This window comes from Tamandua tetradactyla, chromosome 8 (assembly GCF_023851605.1).
Source record: "Tamandua tetradactyla isolate mTamTet1 chromosome 8, mTamTet1.pri, whole genome shotgun sequence".
Classification (NCBI taxonomy): Eukaryota; Metazoa; Chordata; class Mammalia; order Pilosa; family Myrmecophagidae; genus Tamandua; species Tamandua tetradactyla.
This window is the reverse complement of record NC_135334.1, coordinates 1,750,949-1,777,896: the sequence shown is the minus strand read 5'-3', so window position 1 is coordinate 1,777,896 and position 26,948 is coordinate 1,750,949. Positions and strand designations below refer to the sequence as shown.

Here is a 26,948-nt window from a genome sequence, read left to right as displayed (position 1 = left end):
TGTGTTGTTTAGTAACTCAGGCTTGAAAAGCAGAGGTCACAGCATCAGATGAAGTTCTTTTTAATTGAGGATTACTTTGGTGAACCATCGGTGACAAACAATGGACAAAGTTTTGGATACTAACAGTTTAAAAAAAAAATCTCTAAAGGAAAGAATAAGCATTTACACTCTGTGGTATTTTATAACACTGGAATCTACCCAGCACAGCAGTTTTCATATCTACTGGAACTTTCTCCTCAGATTTGAAGTCATTTATTTGGAAAAGTAAAATTACAGATTTAATCCAATAATTCTTATGCAAGAAAGTGGTCTGCCTAAAGCAAAAAATGTTTATTTGGTACAAAATTTATATTTTGACTAGTGCAGTTCCTAATATAACTTATGTGGACAGCTTAATTGAACACCATAAGTACATAGAACCTTGAGTAGGGCATAAGATTTTGTATGTTCGTCCAGAGTGATGCCTCAATAAATCCCAAAGTGATTTGAACAGTGAGTAAAAAAGTATTTGTAAAGTCCCCTTGGGGGAATGGTGAGAAAGGGGGAAAATTCAACTTCCCCAAGTATAGAATTCTTGATATTCTCACAAACAGTGGGGACAACCAAAGCAATAGGCTGAGCCCCCAATCTTGGGGTTTGTTCATATGAAACTTAACCCCACAAAGGATAGGTCGAGCCTACTTAAAATTAGGCCTAAGAGTCACCTCCAAGAGAATCTCTTTTGTTGCTCAGCCAACACAACAAGCAAACTCACCGCCCTTCCCCTGTCTACGTGGGACATGACTCCCAGGGGTATGGACCTTCCTGGCAACGTAGGATATAAATCCTAGAATGAGCTGAGACTCAGCATCAGGGGATTGGGAAAACCTTCTCGACCAAAAGGGGGAAGAGTGAAATGAGACAAAATAAAGTGTCAATGGCTGAGAAATTCCAAACAGAGTCGAGAGGGTATCCTGGAGGTTATTCTTAGTCATTACATAGATATCACCTTGTTAGTCAAGATGTAATGGAGAGGCTAGAGGGAACTGCCCGAAAATGTAGAGCTGTGTTCCAATAACCATGTTTCTTGAAGATGACTGTATAATGATGTAGCTTTCACAATGTCACTGTGTGATCGTGAAAACCCTGTGTCTGATGCTCCTTTTATTTACCTTATCAACAGACGAGTAAAACATATGGAATAAAGATGAATAATGGGGGAACAAATGTTAAAATAAATTTAGTTGATTGAAATGCTAGTGATCAATGAAAGGGAGGGGTAAGGGGTATGGTATGTATGAATTTTTTTCTGTTTTCTTTTTATTTCTTTTTCTGAACTGATGCAAATGTTCTAAGAAATGATCATGATTATGAATATGCAGTTATGTGATGATACTGTGATGTAGAACGGAATGATCACATATATGTTAAGAATGTTTTTGTTTGTTGTTATATTTAAAAAAATAAAATAAAATAAAATAAGAGGTCTGCTTTGAACTTTGATTTGATATCAAACGTTAAAACTTACTCAGACTTTAGGTCAAGAATACATGTAGGGGCACATGTAGGCAAGAATGCTTGCCTGCCATGCCAGAGGACCCGGGTTCGTTTCCCGGTGCCTGCCCATGTAAAAAAAAATTTTTTTTAATTTTAAAAAAATTAAAAAAAAGAATTACATGTAGGTAAATAAAATACACAGAGGCAACTGACGGCAAGATACTACAGCACCTGCTCCTCGATGAACAATTTCAGCAAACTAGACTACAAATTCAATGTTAGCGTTAATTCCAGAGAATTCACATGCTCAGGGCTTGAAGCAGCATGAGAAGCCAGAAATCTCATTCATGATAATATCCAGCACTAAACTTGCTGCTGCATTTACTGGGGCATAAAAGGGCAGTTTCAGCCTTGATGGGATTAAGAGTTATGGAGTCTACTGGCTTGATAAATTGGGGAAGGACTATTTTGGTTTTTGTTTGTTAGCTGAAAATTTTTAAATAAATTAAAATTCAAAATGATTCCTGGAGCATCATAGACAGCACTTTTCAGGTACCTGGATTAGAAAATGTCAATACTCCAAAGAAGAAATAAATTAAGGACACCAGTCAGCACATCCTTTCTCATCCTGTGCTTCTCTCTCATGACTATTAACAGGAGCCATATGTTATTAATCACCAATTCAGGAGCACTGTCTAGAGAGTTTACAAACGATTCATTCCATTACATGGAATGACTGGCTAAGTCTGAGTAACAACCTGGTATAAAGAAAGTGTTCCTCTCTCACTAAGGATCCAAGTCCAGGTTTCATACAGTTATAGGAGGCCATAAAGTAACAGCAGCCTGCTGGCTTCTGTTTTCGGATTTAGTATGAAATGCAAAAATCTGACTTCAGCTGTTCTCACAAGTCAAATGCCATATGTCATTCTAATGCAGTATCTGCTCAATAAGAGACCAGGGGGCTCACATTTCTGTGCCTGCCTCAGATTAGGACTGAGAGTTCAGATCCATTTATGCCAGAACTCTACCTGAAACCCGAGACAGGTCTGTTTCTGTTGTTCTTGGCAGACACCCCAAAGCCAAGTCCTTCTTGTTATCTGGCTCCTTCCTGTACTCCTTCCCCTATGTTGTTCTAGGCTTCTTTATTCTTTGCCTAACTTCCTACTATTCCTTTCCGCCTCCTCGAGTCTTTCTATCGTGTACTGTTCTAAGGTTCCCTTACAGCTCGGTCCCCACTATCCAGAACCGGTTCTCTGTGCAAGCTGGCCTTCCTCCAAAGCCCTCTCGAGGGGAGCTACTCAATCTCCCATATTCTTGGTGAGGGTTGGTCCAGCTCCCCAACAATACTTTCATGCACTCCTTTACCAATATTTATTGAGTATCTATTAGGCTTCGAACTCTTGTCCAGATACTAAGTATACATCAGTAAACAAAACAAATTACCCACCCCTCAGAAGCTTGTATTTTATGAGGTAGACAGGTGGTATTCATACAATACAGACCATATTGCCAGAAGTACTCTGAAGTAAAAGGATGGAGAGGGCTGGGGAAGGGGGCGGGGGTGAGGCTGACTACAGACCAAAAATACCCTCCTCTGCCAGCTCACGTGACAAGCTCGCCTCTTTCTCAAGTGCCTGCCAGTGGGTACCCTCTTCTCTGTGGGGCTAGATCCTACCTCTCTCCATTCACATCTCAGCATCACCCAAGCGTCTTCAGTCCTCAGATACATGGGCTTGCTCAACACCCTAACTTCTTCTTTCCCTGACTTCGTGGACTCCAGTGGACTCCCTGCCTCTACTCTGTTGGCAACCCCCCACCATGGTCACATCCTGGACTACATCACTGCCCCAGGATATCCTTTCTGATACCACAGAGTCCACTCCATAAACCACACCCTCCTCCAGCCTGTCGGCTCCCTCACCCACTCTAATCTACAACTTCACAGAGCCTTCCAGAGCCACAGCCACTTCTTTTTTCCCAAAATATAACTCCTCTCTGTCTTTTTTTCCCTTTTATCTCAATGGTCCATTATTTTAGCTGGTTTCTTGCCTTCAAATTCTCTGGTTCCTGCCTCCTTTTCTATAGCATCTGTCCAGTTAAACTAAAACTGCCCCATTGTCATTTAGTTATCCCTCCAAGACTACATTACTACAAGGCCACCATCTTGTGGGCAGAGGAGAAAATACATCACACAATTTGGTAGCCCCAACATTTTGGTTCTATATGACTGACTAAAAATGCCATGCAGATTTGCATATGCCAGAATCCTTTGGGTATTTACGTGGAAGAATAATAAACACAATAGGCTGTGACTACTGGCTCTCTGGAAAAATTAATATGTAATGTAAGCAGATAAGCCTGGCCTTTGGCCTAAAAACTGGAAAACAGACTAACTTAAATTATAGATAGCAATTCAGGTGCCAGCTTCTCAAAGCCAAAAATCACGGTCCACATTCATACAATAGCTTAAACAAACTCAGAATGTGAGATAAAAGGGAAAGATTCACCGAAGAAGTATTAAAAAGGGAGATGCGACAATGAAGACCTTACTAAAGTTTAAAGCCTCTTTCTCTATTCTAATTTCTTCTTTCTGATTCATGTTCTGACACTTATACAACAGGTACTCATGCTTTATGCACTGATCAACGTGCTTTTTAACATACATGTGAGGAACTGGCAAAAGTGGAGAAAACAGGAAATGTAGGTTAAATAACCACACTTCACTACCAGACTCCTCTAATTCTACCTGTTCCTGGGCTACCTACCCACTGTTTAAAAGAACCAGAGGACCTGTGGCCAGCATTGTGGATGCAGCATAGAGGTGAGAGGGTGTTGCCTAGATACCATGGTCCCTTTCACAACCATGTAACAAAGAAAAAGAAAGAGGCTTTGTTTTTTGCTTCTGGTTCTAGACAGTGTTAATTAGACCGCTAGCCTTCTACTAGTTTATTATGTGAAATATTCTTCCTTTGAAATTACATCCAATGAAAACTGAACCATGAAATGTAGAGTAAGTCATTTGTGACCATATTTAGAACCAGAGGGACCCATCATTATAAGCTATTTATAGTTAAGGAACCCTACAAAGACATTTCCCAACTGTGGTGCATTATGCCCTGGCCTTAAACATTCTATTTCCCAACTGCAGACTCAGTTTAAAAAGAACTATGCATACCACATGATATAGGGCAGCCAGTGTGCCAGGTCATCTCAACCTCTTGAACAGAAATCTTTTAAAAAAATTATAGGATAAGAATTAATAGTTGGCAAAATAATTCCCTTCCCCTCCAATTCTCAAGAAACATCTATTTCCAAGGAGCCTCATAATTTGTATACTCTATTCATACTGTGCAATTCTGCCTTAATTCGCAGAATTTCTTTCTACAATTTCTGCAAGGAAAGTCTACACTCTTCATCAAAATTAACATTTTATTGGACTAGAAATCAACATATTAAGTCGGCAGTTAATGGCTACTCTTCCTTTCAGTTTAATATGCCACAGCACATAATGTTCTTCGTTATTCCTTTCAGAAGAATGGACAATATCAGCAAATGTAGTCAATGCCGAGATCAATGATCAATCTCAAGTGATCCAAATAATCTCAATTGAAATACTTTTAACTTGTAAAATAAAGCTTTGCTACACAGCTTAATATTTTAAAAACCTGTTATTTTCCTAAATAACTCAACTCCAAACCAATTTGAAAGAAAAGAGATATAGTATATATCAGAAATTATGTAAATCATTCAATTGTCTGACATATGAGGGAACAGATTTACCTGGCAATGTCTGGGTGTGAATCTATCAGAGTGCTCACAAATCGAAAGAACAGAGAGCCCTTCCATTTCACAAATTCTTCCTGGACAAAGAGAAAACAGCATCTATCAGAATGGATTGTAATATACAAACCTTAAATATACTTGGTCATACAACCAACTGTTCAACATCATACCTGTCAAACAGTTACTCTGTCCTTGGCACATTTGCTTAGTCAGTTGGCACTACTTTCTCACCCATCTTAAAACATGTACTATTTGTTAGTCACAAAGACAAGTGGGGGAGTATGCGGATAGAACAGTATAAAGCCTGCTGCATTAGAAAAGTGACTCCAGGCCCGCAGCTTTAAAGGGGGAGAAACACTGATGTCACTGTCAGACACATGATTTTGTAGAGACCAACCAATAAGTAAAACATCCTAGAAATAGATACGTGACTTAATTAAACATCTTCTTTGCAAATAACAAATGTTTTTGGTAATAGGTTAAATGCATACTCTTGAAGTAAATAAAAAAACCTAAAGCTCTATAGAGCTTTACAGTTCACTGTGTTCTACAATATCAGATCAACCCAGTGAGGCAGCCGGGGCAAATATCAGCCTCATTTTACAAACAACAAAGTTAAGTCCAAGAAATGCTGACTGGCTCAGACAAAGGAAAATGATAGGACTGGAGGTGGAACTACCTGTTGAGTGAGTGTGCTTTTCTCAACATGGTGTTTATTTGCAAAAATTAAACATTACACTGCTTGATGGGATATCTGAACAAACACTCAAACTGAATATTGGGAAGTAACAATCTGCTTAAAAGGCTGTGCTGAACACCAGAAGAACGATATCCTATAGCAGAGTTGAGGCTAATAATTTTAGACTTTATCAAGTAGCCCATTTCCCACCCCTCTACCAGAAGCTAAGGAGGAGGGTGGCAGGCTAGCACATACCTGCAGGAGACTGGTGAGCAGGATGAGTGTCTGCTTTCGGATGAATGGATCTGAATCCTTCAGACACATGGAGATGTAGGGAATGTATCTGTCCACCAGAACAGTGTACCGGATGCAAAGGTCGCACAGAACAATGATGACATTGTTTCGGACAGCCAGGTCACCACACACCTCAAGCTCCCGCACAAGAGCTGGAATGCTTTTCTTTGCAAGATCCTCGTGCTGTAAGCAGAGCTTACCTATCACAAGAAAAGAGCCACAAGGATTACTCTAGTCTACTCTGAATTCCTCCAGACACGTCCTGCCATGGGTTTTATCTAAGTAAAAACATCATATCGACGATCTCAAGCACCAAAAAAATCAAAGCCAGACAGACCCATAATAAGTATTAGGAAGTTCAAAATACCTTAAGGAAAAAAACTCTCCCAGGGGTTTCATGAGATATATTCTATGAGATGTTTCTTCATTCTCATAAAATTATCTTTCTTTCAAAACCAGTATTTCAATTTTGCAATTATCTACTTACCTAGAAAGTGACAAACAAAACCTAAGAGATGGTCCATTTTATTTCTGATTATATGTGTACTCTGAAAGCTGTATATCTTTTAATGAATTTGAAATTTGAGCTAGGTAAGATGTAAAGAGAAAACTGCTTTTATTTCTTATTCACAGTTTTTTTTCATTTACTTTATATTTTGTTCATTGTTAGGCGAAGGACCAATTTGTTCACTGTTAGAAGGACCAAAACCCAACTAAGTTTGGGCTTGTGTGTATTTTGTTTGTGGCTAAACATTGTGGAATGTTTAGCTCTTATTTGCAATTGTTAGCTATTCGAAAAATAACCATCATTACAAAAAAGTTCATAGCTCTTATCCAGCATAAAATACACAATCACACTAAGGGGGAAAAACTGAATAATCAAAGAGGTCAGTGTTTTCAAGATTAACAACTATTAGAGTTCATGGAGAAATACTCTTACTAGCTCATTTACTAAGTCTGGAAAGTATAAAATAAACCATTTCCTTTCATAAAAACTCAACTTCAAATTCATTTTTTTTATTCCCAGAATTAATGCAGTGCCTGTTATACAGTTCTTATTAAACAGTCTTCGTGGTGCTACATAAGAATAAAAAATCTATGGGAGCAGGTATAATTGTAATATATTAATGTAACCCCACTAAACAGCAAAAACTCCCTGTAGGGAGTGTTTCGAGTCTCAGTCTTAGGTTGCAGTCCATGTAGCCTCTCATTTACTCAGGGGCCGCAGAACAGGGCACTCTTATCAGATCACCTTAAAGATCAGCAGAGTCAGAGTAGATATAGATTTGGCAGTATAATACACATTGGTATGGCCAGGCTTCTTTAAGGAAAAAAGCCATATCTGGAAATAGAAAAACCCCATTCTCCCAAAGGTTGTTCTCACCTAAGGTAATGACTGCATGAGCTCTAATCAAGGAAGGCAACGTGGAGCCGCTGAACTGGGAGAGCGGCTGAGAGGCTGGAGCATCGCTGTTGGCTTGAGATGATTTTACTTAAAGGAAGAAGGAGAAGGTTTTTAAACAGAACTGCAAAGGCCAACACAGACTTGACAGCATGGGACAGAGTATAACTATAAGTGTCTTACAATGATCCATGTCCGCAGAAGCCGCTAGAATGGACTGAATCAGAAGGAAAACATGTTTCTCCACTTTGGCTGGACACAGCTGGGCAATATCTCCTAAGGTAAAAATGTATTTCACCTACAAAGAGGATTATTTTTGCAGTAAAATCAAGGCAAAAGAATGAACTCTAGCTAGATTAAAGACATGTCAAGGGAACACTTTTGCCCCACGCCCACCTCCACAGGAGCTTTACAAAAAGCATTTCATAAAAACACTTGACTACTGTAAAAATTCAGCTATTACTCAATGAAATTCACCCACTATTCAGGTGACCATATAATTTTTTCATCTAAACCTAATCACTTATGTGAGTAAAAAGAACGCTATTAATAGATAATGCTGTAAACCAGGGTTACCAGGCACACTGGGATCTACCATAACCCACCTACCATCCTGCTACCCATAGACGTTATTACTGTGTGGGCTCAACACAATGCCCAGATTCAATGTGTGCTCTAGAACTGAGTACACTTCAAGTAACCTTCCTCCAGGAAGTTATATGAATACCTTCTATTGCAAAGTATTTTTACAGTCACATGGCTTTATTTTTGTTTTCTTTATATACTTATCGATTACACTGTCTTGAAATTTGCATTTATCACTTTCAATATTAGGCATGTGTTTAGGGGATTAAAAAGAAACACTTCACTGGTTAACCCAGGGGGGTATGGGGGGAAGGGGAAATAATGTCATATAGTAAAATGTCAAGTAAAGGCTCATTTGAGAATAAGAAAGCCAATAATAAGTGCATGTGTGTTTAACAAATCCCAAATATATTATATCTCTTAATGGACTAAATGAATATCTAAATATATTAAAAGAAGTGTGACAATATTTACAGCGCAAAACTTCTTCCTATTTATTTATTTTTTTTTCTTCCTATTTATTTTGACTGAAAGGTAGATTTTCGTTGAAAAAAAAAATCTTAGGAGGAAAACACTCTTTATAATAAGCATTTTCGTAGTTTGGGTAAGGACTCTGCCTGGACAAATTAAAGAGCAAGACTCCTCCAGAAACCCTGGGTCTGGTACATTCTACATATCATGGCCCTCTTACCTAAAATAACCTGATTCTGACTGATAAGGATATTTTTAATTATTGAAATGTGTGTAAGTGATGCCTCCTGTGCAAATGGTCTTCTCTTTTAACAAATCTGAACATGGCCTTCAATCATGAGGAATAGCTCACGCTAGTCTGCAAAGCTGAAGATGAACACAGGAAAAGGGCAGTGTGCTAATTTTCAAATCGATGTGGAAAATGGCCAATTCTGGCTAAATGATGGCTATATTGAAGGGCATCAAAAAGGAGCTCATTATTTCTTTATTGAATAGTGTCAGATGTTGGAATCAATTCCTCTAACAGATTTTGTTGACAGCCAGCCATTCAAACCAGCAAATTGGCTCATAGGAATCTCTTATACTGAAACAATTTCTAATGCAGGGATGTGATGAAATACAATTCTGCTGCTCCAAGGTCATTTGTGTTTTGAATTCTAAAATATCTCATTTTATTTTACACATTACTTTAGAACTCACTATTCCCTAGTTCTGCAGTCTGATGTTTAAACAGTTTTATAATAAAAAGCAAACAGATAAACCAAAAGAACAAAGACTACACTCACTTTATTTTCTTACCTTATTATTTTTAAGCTCAACTCTACCAAGTTTACAACACACATTGTGTTTTCCCTGTTGGAATCAGGTTTCCTGTAGGCTCTAACTGGATGAAATGTATGCTATCAAGTTTTCTCCCAGACAAAAAGTACATAAAATAAATATGTTATCAGTAAACGCCTTCTCTTTAAAAAAAAAAAAAAGAGTAATAAGCTTTAAGATAGGAGAGCCCTTTCTTTGCCAGTAGTATCTGAAATGCACATTTCACAATAATCTTTACCAAAAAACCCCAAGTGATAGAAGAGGAAAAGGAAAAAGGTAAGAAAGGCAGCTGCTCACCAGCAGGTCTTCCTCCACGTTCCCTGCTCCATGTTCCTTCAGGACTACGTTGGAGAGGCGGTGCTCACAAGTGGAGAGGATATCCCCGCACACTTGTGTCAGTAACTTCTGCGACACATTAAAGAGAATCTCTGAGGATCCCAAACATCCAGCAGACTACTGTCTCAGAAGAGACTATCATCTTCAAATGTATAAACCATAAACCATGAAAAACCCTAGCTGTCAAGTTTATGTCTCTTTCTGTTTTCCCCAGTTTGGCCCAAACTAAAATGATACACTGATCCAGCCGGCTATCAAGATATGAGAACTAGGTAAGTAGAATTTACAAAGAATAGCACAAAAAATATTATCTTTCTTTCTGTATTTGCCCTACAAGGGCAAAGGAGTTATGTTTATGAAGAACTGGGTCCTGATTTATGCAACATCTATAATAGCAGTGCTCCTTCAACAATGGAGAAAAACACTGTGATTCTTCTGGCTAATACAGGTGATGAGTCAACTATCAAGATATATATTTTTGAAAGACACAAAACACAAAAAAACAGCTATTATTCTTTGTAACTTACTTATGAGAGAAGAGTTTTCAGTGCTCTCTGTGCTCATATGCCAAAGGAAGGCATGCCTGGTCATACTCTTTAGCCCTTGGGCTTCAGTTCTACCCGGAAGCACTCTTAAATGCTGAGATGAGCTTAGTGCTTCCATCCCAGTACTTTATGTGCCCTTATGTCTGCTTTCATTTCAGCAATTACTATATTGTGTTGAAATGATCTGTCTGCATTTATGTCTCTGCCAAAACACTGCAGATGCCTGAGGAAGGATTCTATCTCTACCATGGTCTCCAAGCCCAGCAGCAGCACCCCAAGTTGGGACCAAATACATGTGCCAAGGTGCTGGCAAACCATTATTATGATCAACATGGTTCTTTGTCTGACTTAACCTAAAAGGTCTGGGAAGTATTGCCTTTATTACCCTTTAAAGAATCATTGCACTCAAGTTTAATAGACTGCACAGCCTGGATGATAAGCGGCCAAGAGATCTTCCTGAAATGCATATACTTCATCCAGATAAGAAGATGAAGGGTAACCTGTTTGAGGCCTCAAGACTAGAACGGGGCTGGGCAGTCTGACTAAGACCTTTCAGAATCACAGAATCCGGGAAAGGACCTCACAGGCTGTCCCGTGTTAGACTATCTCCCCACAGGAATCGGCATAAGCTGTCCGTCCAGCTTCTCTCCATACACCTCTACTCACAGGGGTCTAGCTCCAAGACAAGTCCCTCCATTTTCCAGGCAGACCTCAGTTTTTTCTTTAGCTGGTCAAAATTTGCCCAGATCTGTCCTTTAGTGATACCATATAAACCAATTCTTTCATCTGAAAGTTCTTCATATATTCATATCTCACTAGATAACCTGTCCCACATAATTCTTCCCTCTCCCATGCTTAACACCCCAGGCCCTTTAGCTGTTCTTACACAATATGCTTTGTAATCCCCTTTTCTAGTTGTTCTCCTCTGGACATATTCAATTTTATCAACTGAAAAGTTATCACTGAAACTGAATCAAAGAGTGTGTTAACATACACTGAACCAATACATAGCAGGGAACCATCAGCCTTCTTACTCTAGACACTACTTCTAGTACGACAGCCCAAGATCGCACAGATTTTTAAAGTGGTAGTCCCAAAACACTCTTAATTCATTCCAAGCTTACAGGTTAGAAAATGCCCACTGGCCTAAGTCTTTTCAGATATAGCTCTTTAGCTGTATCTTGATTATCTATACTTTGGGTATCTGTTTTGCTTTGTTTTCCCCCCATTAAAATATAGACTATTTGTGAAATGTACAAGGTACAATTTTAAAAATGTTTTTGCATGAGGAAGAACAAAGGAATGTCATTATTGCAGGGTACTGAAAATAGATGGTAATTAATATTTTAAAATGTCACCTTCTATGTGAGATTAAAGCAAAAAATGTTTATTTGTTACAAAATTTATATTTTGACTAGTGCATTTCCTAATATAACTTATGTAGATAGTTTGATTGAACACCATAAGTACTTGGAATCTCAGGTAGGACATGAGATTTTGCTGGTTTGTCCAGAGTGATGCCCCGATGAATCCCAGAGTGATTGAATCAGTGAGTGGAAAAGTATCTGCAAAGCCCCCTTCGGGGAGTGGTGAGAATGGGGAGAAATTCAACTTCCCCAAGTTGAATTCTTGATATTCTCACAAGCAGTGTGGACAACCAAAGTATAGGCTGAGCCCCTAGTCTTGGGGTTTGTTCATATGAAACTTAACCCCGCAAAGGATAGGTCAAGTCTACTTAAAATTTAGGCCTAAGAGTCACCCCCAAGAGAGCCTCTTTTGTTGCTCAGATGTGGCCCCTCTCTCCAGCCAACACAACGAGCAGTCTCACCACCCTCCCCCTCTCTACGTGGGACATGACTACCAGGGGTGTGGACCTTCCTGGCAACGTGGGACAGAGATCTTGGAATGAACAGAGACTCAGCATCAAGGGACTGAGAAAAACCCTAGAATGAGCTGAGACTTAGCATCAAGGGATTGAGAAAACCTTCTCTACCAAAAGGGGGAAGAGGGAAATGAGACAAAGTGTCAATGGCTGAGAGATTCCAAACAGAGTTGAGAGGTTATCCTGGAGGTTACTCTTATGCATCAAGTAGATATCATCTTATTATTCAAAATGTAATGGAGAGGCTGGAGGGAACTGCCTGAAAATGTAGAGCTGTGTTCCAGTAGCCATGTTTCTTGAGGATGATTGAATAATGATACAGCTGTCACAATGTGACTGTGTGATTGTGAAAACCTTGTGTCTGATGCTCCTTTTATCTACCTTGTCAACGAAGGAGTAGAACATATGGAATAAAAATAAATAATAGGGGGAACAAATGCTAAAATAAATTTAGTTTAAATGCTAGTGATCAAGGAAAGCGAGGGGTAAGGGTTATGATATGTATAACTTTTTTTTTCTCTGTTATCGTTTTATTTCTTTTTCTGCTGGCTTTTTATTTCTTTTTCTAAATCGATGCAAATGTTCTAAGAAATGATGAATATGCAACTAAGTGATGATATTGTGAATTACTGATTATGTATGTTGTTTTATTTTGTTTCTTTATTTTTTAATTAATAAATTAAAAAAATATATATAGACTATTCATTTAGAGAGAAAAGAAATAGAGAAGTGTGCTACAGGGAAACAACAGGCCACACAAATTTATAATATCTTCAGAGCCTGGAAAATCTCAAGGCCTTATTCCACTGTGGACCATCAAAGGAGATGGTATCGGAAGAAAGAAAACTCTGGTGCTTTCTCAGGGTAATAAGTTCTAGTCCTCTTCTAGCTCTCCATTTCTAAATCTGAAGACAGTAACTTTTTGCCTTCCTCTCAGGTTCTAGCATGATCTCACTGGCTGTTTTGGTTACCCAGTTATTCGTGAGTATGGGTCACTAGCAGTCAGTCAATGACTTTCATGGCCCTGAAAAACCACAGCAAGTGGTGAAAAGAACAGCAGGCAAGGAGTCAAGGGCCTCAGTTTCAGGTTCAGTCCTGACACTGATGAGCTGTGTGCAAATCCCATAGCCTTCCATATAAAATTTCCCCCTAAATTGTTCTTTTTAAATTCTCACTAGACTCATTGTAGTACCAGCTATTTTCACTGTCTTTCACTTTTCAAATATGCTCCCTATATTTTGCTAATATTCCTTATTTAAAAGCTTTTCATATAATTTCTTGGGTCCTGAGATAAAGGATTAAATGCAAGTATCTAAGAGTACCAAAAGGTAGATACCAGGAAAAACCAGGCACCAAGAACACATTAAAGAGCACAGCTGTTTTAGCCTAGTTTATTATTATTATTATTTTTTAACATGGGCAGGCACCAGGAAAGCCGAGCTCTTTTAGCTAAGTAAATTTTCAACCTGTCTTAAGTTCTAAGCAAAAAAGGTACAGTACATTGTTTTGTTATATATGTTATTACAAGTAGAAAATATAACATATGAAGGGAGGTCTATCTTTAAGGAACTTGTGAACGAAAAAGAAGGAAAGGAAGGTAGCTAGGAAGCTCAGATGAAGCAATATATATTTTTTATTCTGGAAAACATAAATATATTCCAGCAATTATTTAAATGATTTTTGACTTTTAGAATCATCATTAATTATCCCCAGCCCTACAATTTTAAATCATGATTAGCACCATTCAAATGTTTATCTCGTGATAAAAACAGAATATATGGTAATAAAATAATTAATTAGAAATACTGACATGGATACCTTATAGGAAGTTAAAGTAACTCTCTGCATCACATGAACACTGTTTTATATCTGTGTTCATGTATCTACGTCAAAAATGTTAGCTATAGGCTATGGGTTACTTTGAGAACATGAATAAAAGGATACCAGCATGGTATTGTTGACTAGTGTAGCCTTACAGTAACAGCACAGGCATTTTTCTGAATTATGACTAGTCAAAAGATCAGAACCCTCCTGATCTGGAGGGAACCCTCTGACTGGGTGGAAAATCACTTAAGTATTCTTGGAGTGAAGGTGGAAGTGAGAGTAATATGTCTAAGTACAGACAAATCATAAACATATTGAGGAGAAGTTGTAGCCATACCTGTTCCTCCAGTGGTGTCTGGGCAGATGCTCTACAGAGTCTTTGCAAAGTATCAACAGCTGAGCTGATAACTTCTAAAGACCACTGAAATCCATTCAGCTTACACTTGATAACATCTAAAAAGGAAATCAAAACTTGTGAAATTTGGGCGGTGAAACGGTAACTCAATGGCAGAATTCTCACCTGCCATGCGAGAATTCCCAAACCATTTACCACCAAAACAAGTAAACAAAGAAACAAAATATGTGAAGTTTAACTTCTTAAAAAAAAAATGTATGAAAACAAAAAACTGAAGTGAGAGTTTCACAAAAGACACACACACTTACCAGTTACCCTGTCCCGAGTGTTCTTAGAAAGATGCTTTGCAATATGGCCGATAACACACAGAATATGTCCTAAGGTGCTTGAATTGGGATTCTGTTGACTAGAAAAACGGTAAGAGAAGTCTTGATACCAACGGGAATACTGCTGCCAACAAAGTAATTTTCTTCTACATTATTAGTATAGGAGGAAGTTGGTAGTGTGGCTTAAGAGTCATGTTGGGGGAAGTACTTAGACAAAGGGCAAACTGAGAGCTACAATGGATCTTCACTTTCCATGTTTGCTTTTACTCCAGAATTAGAAGATACCTGCAGAGGAGTAGCTATGAAACAGCTTACTTCCTGAAGACATTAGCTTTGTTTCTAAGAATCTTTAGTGCCCACCAGTGACTAAATTATAAACATGCAAACCTGCTGATTTTCTCCCAGGACTGGATTATTTTGGTGTAGTCCAGTTTGGGCGAGGAGGAAGCAATCTTGCAGAGCAGCATCCAGGCTGGTGCAGAATGTTCCGTGCCAGTGTGGGATATCACATTGTATATAAAGGTGGATGAGAATTTATCTTTCTTGGACCAGATATGGAAAGCTTTATTTAAATAGCGGCTAGAAAAAAAAGATGGAAAGCAGAATTAGAAGTATAAATACACAAAACTGTTCAGAGATCAGGCTCTCAGTGAAAGGGTATCAACTTCTACTGCTCTAGGATTCCTTTGGCAAATAAAATATCCAAGCAGAGATTCTTAGTGGCATATCAGATACCAAAGTAGATATCACTTTAATTCTTATTATGCAGAGTAAGTTAGATTTATTTCCTCCCTCATGAAATACTTATTTTTAAAACAAGAAATAATACTTAATAATTCATTTGAGACCTTTCCCACACTCATCCCAATATTTCTACATAAATTTATGAGATAGATTACCAATAACAGATGTACCAATTTTCAGGATTATAGTGACAAAGTAATACAGATATGTTTCATTCTTCGGTGGAAAGATTGGAAACAGTATCCTAGTATTTAATTAAGGTTATATCAAACTAGTTAAAATTTGTTACGACCTGGTAACACCATTCAGAAATAGACACTTCAAATATTTCTAAAGTAAAACAAAAAATGCTTCTGATTTATTAATCTGAAGTGTCCATGTTATGTCACTGCTGTTTTTAAGCCACCTCTGATTTCACACCTCTGGTAGCACTGAACGAGGTCATGTTACTCATTAGACAAATGCCATCTTACTTATTAGTTAAGAAAAACATACTCCTTTCATAATTGATTTTTCTTAGATTGCTAGAAACACATACACATGCACAAACATACAGCTGGGAACACACACACACATATTAAGATTTTCTCATTAAATAATAAAATTCTTAAAGTATGCAGAACAAGACAACTATAGCAAAATAAGTACATCCACATACCACAAAAAAGCATAGGCACATAAATGGCTCTCGGGCACACCCCAGTTTTCCCCATTCCCTTTTGCCTACTTCAGGCCCTCATCATATTTAACTTAAACAGTTTCAACAGTGCCTGTGTTCCCAGACTCAAGACCTGCACTCCTGGTCACAAACACAAATCCATGCTCTGTATTTCCTGAAATGTAAAATACTCTATTACTCACCTGCCCCGCCCGGTTCCCAACTAAAGTCACATCTATTATAGCTCTCCAGTATCTGGGCCCGGCACACTTTCCAGTTTCATCTTAAGCTGAGCCTCACAAGCACACCTCTCTGCCTTAGTGAAGACCTGTGGCGCCTGGGTTAGTATAGGCAATATTGCATCCAGGGCTCTCTGCATTTATCCTTCCCTCCATGAGAACGCCCTTGTACCACCTTAACTAACCTTCAAGGTTCAACCCAAAGGTCATCTATCCTGGAAAGTTCTTTCTCCCTGAATACTTTTCCTTCTGTTTACTGAACAATGTATCATAGTACTCTGTTTATAAACGTTTATAGGAGTCTTTGTTCCACCAAACCTTACTGCTCTCAATAACTCACTCCATCCTTTCTCCATTGGTTCCCTAGCTCACTGGTTCACATACTTTTTCATCTCAGGAACTCTCTGAACTCTTAAAATTACTGAGCACCCCAAAGAGCTTTTGTTAATGGTAGTTTTATCTATCGATAAGTGCCATGTTAGGAATTAAAACTGAGAATTTAAAAAATATCTGCTAACTCAATTAAATAATATACCCACTGAATTTTTAAAAAATATTTTTCTTGACACATACACTTCATACATGGTGTACAATCACTGGCTCACAAAATCATCACACAGTTGTGTATTCATCACCATGATCATTTTTAAGAACATTTGCATCACTCCAGAAAAAAGAAATAAAAAGAAAAAACTCATACATCCTATATCTCTTACCCGTTTCCTCTCACTGACCACTAATATTTCCATTTACCCAACTAACCCTTTCCTCCTATTATTTATTTTTTAAAATTTTTTATTAATTCAAAAGAAATTACAAGAAACAAATGCAAACATTCCCAACACATACACTCAGCAATTCACAATATCATCACATAGTTGCATATTCATCATCATGATCATTTCCCAGAACATTTGCATCAATTCAGAAAAAAGAAATAAAAAGACAACAGAAAAATAAAACAAAAACAGAAAAAAAATTTTACATACCATATATTTATTTATTTTTAATCCATATATTTTTACTTATCTGTACATACCCTGGACTAAAGGAGCAACAGCCACAAGGTTTTCACAATCATACAGTCACAATGTAAACATTACACCTTTATACAATCACCTTTAAGAATCAAGGCCATCAGAACACAGTGCAACACTTTAAGGTACCTCCCTCTAGCCATTCCAATAAATCATAAACTAAAAAACGACATCTTTATAATGCATAAGAATAACCTCCAGGATAACCTCTTGACTCTATCTTAAATCTCTCAGCCACCAAAACTTTATTCTGTCTCATCTCTCTCTTCCCCCTTTTTCTCAGTCCCCTGATGCTGGGTCCAGGCCATCTTGGGAGTTCTCTCCCAAGTTGGCAGGGAGACCCACACCCCTGGGAGCCACGTCCCATGCAGCGGGAAAAGCAGTGAGTTCACCTGCCGAGCTGGCCTAGAGAGAAAGGCCACATCTGAGGAACAAAAGAGGCTCTCTGGGGGTGACTCCCAGGAGCAATTCCAAACAGGCTCCTCCTAACCCCTGTAGGAATAAGTTTTGCAGGGGCAAACCCCAAGAATAAGGGATCAGCCTATTGACTTGTTTGTCCCCACCGCCTGCGAGAAGAGTTTCAGATATGCTCCAAATGGGGAAGTTGAATATTTCTTCCTTTCTCCCCAGTCCCCTAATGGGACTTTGCAAATATTTCTTCATTCACTGCCCAAATTACTCTGAGACACATCAGGGCATCAGGTATAATACTTCTTCGTGTACTGCAGTAAAAGTAAAGGTAGGTCTAGTCATCAGCTTGATAAGGGATCCTTTTTCATTAGCATTTATTAATAAAAGAATTAACTATTAGGTCTTAAATAAACAGGCAAATTATTAATTACATGTTTTGAAGCTTAAAAGGAAAACTTTTAAGAATTAGTTTTGATATACACCAAAGTTATACAATATACTAAAATCAACTGTTAAATATTTTTGCCTCATGTGAACTGCCTGTGGTGAAAAAAGAACAAACTTTTTGGCGATGGAATATATAATAAACTATATTTGGGAACTTATTGTTCAAGAGGGAGAGGGGAAAAGACTTCAACAAAATTAAGAAAGGGATTACAGATCCTAATAAAGGTATTTTGAAATCTGGGAAGCCATGTGTTTGCTATGTAAAACTTGATTCCCCCTGACAACATACAGAAAACTAATACCACACCAGGTTGCACTAGTTCTACAGTCTAAATTTCCTTTATGGATTAATAATCTACAAAACACTTCACAACTGCATTCCTTTCCACATTCACCTGAACTAGAAATAATCCAGGATGTTAAATTAGTTCTTAAAATTCCTAGTAAAATAACTCCTAAGAATAATCTTAACAATTTTCCTGGCTGTACCAAAGCAAGTGGACTCTAAATGAAGTCAGAGGCATCAAGACAGTCACACATTTATTCTCTCATTCCCAATTAGCCACATTTGAAGCCACTCATTTCAGCGGGAGAGAGAAGCACAATTTTCAAGAGGGCCACAGAAAGGATATGAGGTACCTTTATTTTCTTAAAAAACAAAACAAAACACCTGCCAGAGACCTGGGTTCAATTCCCGGTGCTTGCCCATGCAAACAAAACAAAACAAACAAACAAAAAAACCATGAAGACACTGAAATTTGGCTCATTTTGGTTTAACCCCACTTCCATGTGCCAGACTGTTTCCTCACCAAATACCCAGCCAGTTATGGGATGGTGTACAAATACAGAATCTACCAACAACCTAGAAGTACTCCTAGGCTGCAAACTGCACTCATCTATCTATAACAACTACTTTCCAGGTTATCTGATTCACCTATTACTGACTGCTATGGCCCCGGGCACTTTTACTTTTTGATAAAACACGTCCTTAGAACTTTCATTTCCATGATTTTTTAAAATCCTCTCCTGGAGCCACCCCCTCCCCCATCTGCAAAGCCCCTCTACCTAATCCCATCCCATGGAGAATCACCCTACCTGACTTTCAATCACCTTTTACCAAACATACTGGACAAGCTTTAGTAAACGGGGTCTATTCTAAATCCTGTCTTGGTATAAGCTTATGTAACAACATGATCGTTTGCTTACTCAGTGGAGGGAAATCTAAATTAAATTAGTGTCCTATAACGAACAAAGCTAGTTAAGAACAGGCATTTGAGTTGCAAGTGCAGAAACAACTGATCTTAAGCTACAGGCAGAGAGGTTAATGCAGAAGATATCTGTGCAATCAAATCTTTCTATGCTGGTGAAAGACTTTGCCCCTCAAGTCTACAATCCAAACTTGACCACAAAAATCGAGACAAAATGGAGAACTTCTAAATGTGACAATGCAATAAACAGAACAGGATTTCACAAGATCCTTGTTGCAAATACTAAACTGGGAAGACAATATTTATTTACATTTCCTTTAGAAGGTAATTACTTTAAGGCCCCATCTGTGTTTCAAAGCAACTCTAAGTTCAATGGATGTTGGTGAGTGGGGGTGGACAGGAAAGAAGAGGTCAATTTTGGCTATGAAAATAGCAGCATGGCTCTGTCACAACTATCTCACAGTTTCAAGGGAGTTAAAAAAGGAACTACTGTGGATGCACAGGTAGTTCAGCGGTAGAATTCTCACCTGCCATGCAGGAGACTCAGATTCCCAGTCCATTCACTTCCCAAAAAACAAACAAGCAACAAACACACACACAAAACCCCACAAAAATTCAACAAATCATGCTGCAATAATGAGCTACTAACATGGAAAAAGAATGAAATGTGACTCCTGCCATACAGCATACAAAAAAAAAACAAAAAAAAAAAACAAAAAACTATCAGGGCTGAACCTTAGACCCTTCTTTCTGGAGTCAAAGCAAGAAGACTGAGTAAGGAGACCATGACTTAGGGCAAAGGTGCCACAGAAATTTAATATATTTCCAAAGACAACCAACAATTCTTTAATCAAATACACTCACCGAATGATGACTTAACACAAAGGGCAAAGAGAGATGTCTTTGGGAAACACATTTAAGGTAGAATGTTAGCAGATATTACTGCTTGGTTAAAACAAAAATGAGCTACTGCTAATTAAAGGTTAGAGCTTGTTAGGACTGCTCCTTTTAAACCATCATATTCACCTCACCCTACAGATGCCACTGCAACGGAGCAGTTTTAACTTTCAAATGTTCTGTCCCTCTAACAAATCCATTCTTATGAGACCAGTTTTCCCAAGTGAAGTTTCAGAAAATATGATCAGAGCTGGCAGAACTGATTCAGGAAGGTTCTTCAAAGCTCTCTATTTCTTGCTTCCCGATATCACTAGCAGCCTCCACTTTTGCTAACAGTAGTTGTTTTTCCATGGCACATCGACCTTCCTTGCTGGAAAAGGACAAACCCTGAAGACTACATATAGAGAGAGAAGTCTACCCATCAATGTGCTGGTTTGAATCTGTTGTGCACCCCAGAAAAGCTACGTCCTGTAGTCCTCATTCAATATTGCTGGCTGGGAGCTTTTTGATTGTTCCCATGGAGATGTGACCCACCTGACTGTGGGTGTCATCCTTTAATTAGGTTTGATTGGTTAACCTTTTCTCTTTTAAAGGACTCTAGTCAAGGACTAACTAGAACGGTGGGAGTCACATTCCAGGTGGGCCTTGACTGAAATCCTTTAAAAGAGGCAACAGTGTGGAGAGAGTTCCTTTTTGGGGATGTGGAGAGCCGGAATTCAGGCCGTCAGAGACCTTTGGAGATGAAAAAGGAATATGTCCCCAGGGGAGCTTCATGACACAAGAAGCCTGGAGAGAAAGCTAGCAGATGCTATGTTTGTCATGTGCCTTTCCAGCCGAGAGAAACTCTGAACTTCTTTAGTCTTTCTTGAGTGAAGGTAATCTCTTTTTGGTGGCTTAATTTGGACATTTTCATGGCCTTAGAACTATAAACTAGCAACTTAATAAACTTTCCCTTCTAAAAAGCCATTCTATTTCTGGTACACAGCATTCCGGCAGTTAGCAAACAAACCACAACAGATTTTGGTATTGGAGAAGTAGGGTGCTGCTGCGGTTTGCAAATACCAAACACGCTAAAAAGGCTTTTTAAATGGATAAGGGGAAGATTTTGGAGGAGTTGTGAGGAGTCTGATAGATTGCTAGAAATGTGGACTCTAAAGATACCTCTGGCAAGGTTCTGAACAGAAATGAGGTGTGTGTTATTGCAAACTGGAAGGAAGGTGATCCTTGTTTTAAAATGGCAGATAATCTGGCAGATAATTAATTAGTGGCTTTGGCTGGGAGGCAGATTTTAAAAGCCAAGAACTTGGATATTTAGCAGAATAGATTAGCAAATTAAATGTAGAAAGTACAGCCTGATTTTGCCTTTAAGCCTATAGTGAAATGCGACTGGGAAGAGATAAGCTGAGAACTTAACTCTTGGGTACAAAGAAAGCAGATATTGATGTTCTGAAAAATTCTGGAAGGGAGATCCCAGAGAAGAGTGCTTCATGTGAGGATTTGGCCAAATGTGGAATCAGTCAGACATTTCAGAAAAAGCCAGGACTGGAGATGGAGTTATCCAGGAAGGATCCGCGGAAACTCCTGCTGTCTGATGGGCACAATATGAGCTTACTATATACAAAGCCAACAACAGTGTGGCAGGATCTGTATAAAAAGAACCACGGAAGATGACGGCTTAGTAAGACACGCGGATCTTAGTTCCTCCTCCAGAACAGCTACTAGGGGAGAAGAAACGATACAGAACAGCTCCCAGTGCCACGACAGAGATCAAAAAGACAGCGTACCCCATTCTGGAATGGCTGCCTGGCTGAGAGAACCCGCTCCGGTGAGATCGCTGAGGGGTGCGGGCTTCCCCGGGCCGGGGCGGCAAGCAGCCGGAGTCCCTCCCTTCCTCCTTCCCGGGCCAGCTGGGACAATTGGACAGGCGGTCCTCTCAAGCCACGGCGGCTGGCGCCCCCCCACGCGTGGCCCCCCGGACCAACTGGGAGAACTGGATCGGACATCCCCAGGCTGTGGAGAACAGTGACCGGGGTCCCTTCCAAACACGTGACTTCCCGGTCAGGCTGGGAACAGTGCACTCTCCCGGGCCCGCGGCGGCTGGCGCCCTCCCGCCACACTTGGTGCCCCGGGACGACTAGGAGATTCGGACGGGCGCTCTCCCAGGCTGCGGTGGCCGGCGATCCTCCCCGCGTTCGGATCCCCGGGCAAGCTGGCACTCTTCCAAGCCGCTTCGGCTGGCGAACCTCCCTCACGGGGAGAGTTTTCCAAAGTTAAAGGACCCACAGCACCTTTTACTGGTGGGACCCGCACACAAATGAGTATCACGAGCGCCACCTACTGGGCAGGATAAGAAAAATAGAACCCAGAGATTTCACAGAAAAATTTTACAACCTTGTTTGGTCCGACACCCAGGGAAATCTGACTAAATGCCCAGATGCCAGCAGAAGATAACGGATCACGCTCAGAAAATTGAAAATATGGCCCAGTCAAAAGAACAAACCAATAGTTCAAATGAGATACAGGAGCTGAGACAACTAATGCGGAATATACGAACAGAAATGGAAAACTTCTTCAAAAACGAAATCGATAAATTGAGGGAGGACATGAAGAAGACATGGGCTGAACAAAAAGAAGAAATAGAAAAACTGAAAAAACAAATCACAGAGCTTATGGAAGTGAAGGATAAAGTAGTAAAGACGGAAAACACAATGGATACACACAATGATAGATTTAAAGAGACAGAAGATAGAATTAGTGATTTGGAGGATGGAACATCTGAATTCCAAAAAGAAACAGAAACTATAGGGAAAAGAATGGAAAAATATGAACAGGGGATCAGAGAACTGAAGGACAATTTGAACCGCACAAATATATGTGTTGTGGGTGTCCCAGAAGGAGAAGAGAAGGGAAAAGGGGGAGAAAAACTAATGGAAGAAATTATCACTGAAAATTTCCCAACTCTTATGAAAGACCTAAAATTACAGATCCAAGAAGCGCAGCGCACCCCAAAGAAAATAGACCCAAATAGGTGTTCTCCAAGACAATTAGTAGTTAGAATGTCAGAGGTCAAAGAGAAAGAGAGGATCTTGAAAGTAGCAAGAGAAACACAATCCATCACATTCAAGGGAAACCCAATAAGACTATGTGTAGATTTCTCAGCACAAACCATGGAAGTTAGAAGACAGTGGGATGATATATTTAAATTACTAAAAGAGAAAAATTGCCAACCAAGACTCCTATATCCAGCAAAATTGTCCTTCAAAAATGAGGGAAAAATTAAAACATTCTCAGACAAAAAGTCACTGAGAGAATTTGTGACCAAGAGACCAGCTCTGCAAGAAATACTAAAGAGAGCACTAGAGTTAGATACGAAAAGACAGAAGAGAGAGGTATGGAGAAGAGTGTACAAAGAAGGAAAGTCAGATATGATATATATAATACAAAAGGCAAAATGGTAGAGGAAAATGTTATCCAAACAATAATAACACTAAATGTTAATGGACTGAATTCCCCAATCAAAAGACATAGACTGGCAGAATGGATTAAAAAACAGGATCCTTCTATATGCTGTCTACAGGAAACACATCTTAGACCCAAAGATAAACATAGGTTGAAAGTGAAAGGTTGGGAAAAGATATTTCATGCAAATAACAACCAGAAAAGAGCAGGAGTGGCTATACTAATATCCAACAAGTTAGACTTCAAATGTAAAACAGTTAAAAGAGACAAAGAAGGACACTATATACTATTAAAAGGAACAATTAAGCAAGAAGACATAACAATCATAAATATTTACGCACCGAACCAGAATGCCCCAAAATACGTGAGGAATACACTGCAAACACTGAAAAGGGAAATAGACACACATACCATAATAGTTGGAGACTTCAATTCACCACTCTCATCAATGGACAGAACATCTACACAGAGGATCAATAAAGAAATAGAGAACCTGAATATTACTATAAATGAGCTTGACTTAACAGACATTTATAGGACATTACATCCCACAACAGCAGGATACACCTTTTTCTCAAGTGCTCATGGATCATTCTCAAAGACAGACCATATGCTGGGTCACAAAGCAAGTCTTAACAAATTTAAAAAGATTGAAATCATACACAACACTTTCTCGGATCATAAAGGAATGAAGTTGGAAATCAATAATAGGCGGAGTGCCAGAAAATTCACAAATACGTGGAGGCTCAACAACACACTCTTAAACAACGAGTGGGTCAAGGAAGAAATTGCAAGAGAAATTAGTAAATATCTCAAGGTGAATGAAAACGAAAACACAACATATCAAAACTTATGGGACGCAGCAAAGGCAGTGCTAAGAGGGAAATTTATTGTCCTAAATGCCTATATCAGAAAAGAAAAAAGGCAAAAATGCAGGAATTAACTGTCCACTTGGAAGGACTGGAGAAAGAACAGCAAACGAATCCCAAAGCAAGCAAAAGGAAAGAAATAACAAAGATTAGAGCAGAAATAAATGAAATTGAAAACATGAAAACAACAGAGAAAATCAATAAGACCAGAAGTTGGTTCTATGAGAAAATCAATAAGATTGATGGGCCCTTATCAAGATTGACAAAAAGAAGAAGAGAGAGGATGCAAATAAATAGGATCAGAAATGGAAGAGGAGACATAACTACTGACCTCACAGAAATAAAGGAGGTAATAACAGGATACTATGAACAACTTTACGCTAATAAATACAACAATTTAGATGAAATGGACGGGTTCCTGGAAAGACATGAACAGCCAACTTTGACTCAAGAAGAAATAGATGACCTCAACAAACCAATCACAAGTAAAGAAATTGAATTAGTCATTCAAAAGCTTCCTAAAAAGAAAGGTCCAGGACCAGACGGCTTCACATGTGAATTCTATCAAACATTCCGGAAAGAATTGGTACCAACTCTCCTCAAACTCTTCAAAAAAATCGAAGTGGAGGGAAAACTACCTAATTCATTTTACGAAGCCAATATCACCCTCATACCAAAACCAGGCAAAGATATTGCAAAAAAAGAAAACTACAGACCAATCTCTCTAATGAACATAGATGCAAAAATCCTCAATAAAATTCTAGCAAATCATATCCAACAACACATTAAAAGAATTATACATCATGACCAAGTAGGATTCATCCCAGGTATGCAAGGATGGTTCAACATAAGAAAATCAATTAATGTAATACACCATATCAACAAATCAAAGCAGAAAAATCACATGATCATCTCAATTGATGCAGAGAAGGCATTTGACAAGATTCAACATCCTTTCCTGTTGAAAACACTTGAAAAGATAGGAATACAAGGGAACTTCCTTAAAATGATAGAGGGAATATATGAAAAACCCACAGCTAATATCATTCTCAATGGGGAAAAATTGAAAACTTTCCCCCTAAGATCAGGAACAAGACAAGGATGTCCATTATCACCACTATTATTCAACATTGTGTTGGAGGTTCTAGCCAGAGCAATTAGACAAAAAAAAGAAATACAAGGCATCAAAATTGGAAAGGAAGAAGTAAAACTATCACTGTTTGCAGACGATATGATACTATTCGTCGAAAACCCGGAAAAATCCACAACAAAACTACTAGAGCTAATAAATAAGTACAGCAAAGTAGCAGGTTACAAGATCAACATTCAAAAATCTGTATCATTTCTATACACTAGCAATGAACGAGCTGAGGGGGAAATCAAGAAACGAATTCCATTTACAACTGCAATTAAAAGAATAAAATACCTAGGAATAAATTTAACTAAAGAGACAAAAAACCTATATAAAGAAAACTACAAAAAACTGCTAAAAGAAATCACAGAAGACCTAAATAGATGGAAGGGCATACCGTGTTCATGGATTGGAAGACTAAATATAGTTAAGATGTCAATCCTACCTAAATTGATCTACAGATTCAATGCAATACCAATCAAAATCCCAACAACTTATTTTTCGGAAATAGAAAAACCAATAAGCAAATTTATCTGGAAGGGAAGGGTGACCCGAATTGCTAAAAACATCTTGAGGAAAAAAAACGAAGCTGGAGGTCTTGCACTGCCTGACTTTAAGGCATATTATGAAGCCACAGTGGTCAAAACAGCATGGTATTGGCATAAAGATAGATATATCGACCAATGGAATCGAATAGAGTGCTCAGATATAGACCCTCTCATCTATGGCCATGTGATCTTTGATAAGGCAGTCAAGCCAACTCACCTGGGACAGAACAGTCTCTTCAATAAATGGTGTGTAGAGAACTGGATATCCATATGCAAAAGAATGAAAGAAGACCCGTATCTCACACCCTATACAAAAGTTAACTCAAAATGGATCAAAGATCTAAACATTAGGTCTAAGACCATAAAACAGTTAAAGGAAAATGTAGGGAGATATCTTATGAAACTTACAATTGGAGGCGATTTTATGGACCTTAAACCTAAAGCAAGAACACTGAAGAAGGAAATAAATAAATGGGAGCTCCTCAAAATTAAACACTTCTGTGCATCAAAGAACTTCGTCAA

General features: G+C 38.7%; 1 protein-coding gene across 3 annotated transcripts in view; it reads right to left on the bottom strand.

The window, feature by feature from the left end:
* NCAPD3 (non-SMC condensin II complex subunit D3) overlaps nt 1-26,948 on the bottom strand; it is a 103,107-nt gene that overhangs the window by 16,635 nt on the left and 59,524 nt on the right. For all 3 annotated transcript variants that reach the window (XM_077112391.1, XM_077112392.1, XM_077112393.1), the window contains 8 exons: nt 15,165-15,356; nt 14,760-14,857; nt 14,434-14,549; nt 9,807-9,914; nt 7,818-7,932; nt 7,617-7,724; nt 6,194-6,432; nt 5,257-5,336 (listed from right to left, as the gene is read on the bottom strand). In XM_077112391.1, the coding sequence (XP_076968506.1) occupies nt 5,257-5,336; nt 6,194-6,432; nt 7,617-7,724; nt 7,818-7,932; nt 9,807-9,914; nt 14,434-14,549; nt 14,760-14,857; nt 15,165-15,356 (1,056 nt within the window). The remainder of the gene's footprint in view (nt 1-5,256; nt 5,337-6,193; nt 6,433-7,616; nt 7,725-7,817; nt 7,933-9,806; nt 9,915-14,433; nt 14,550-14,759; nt 14,858-15,164; nt 15,357-26,948) is intronic.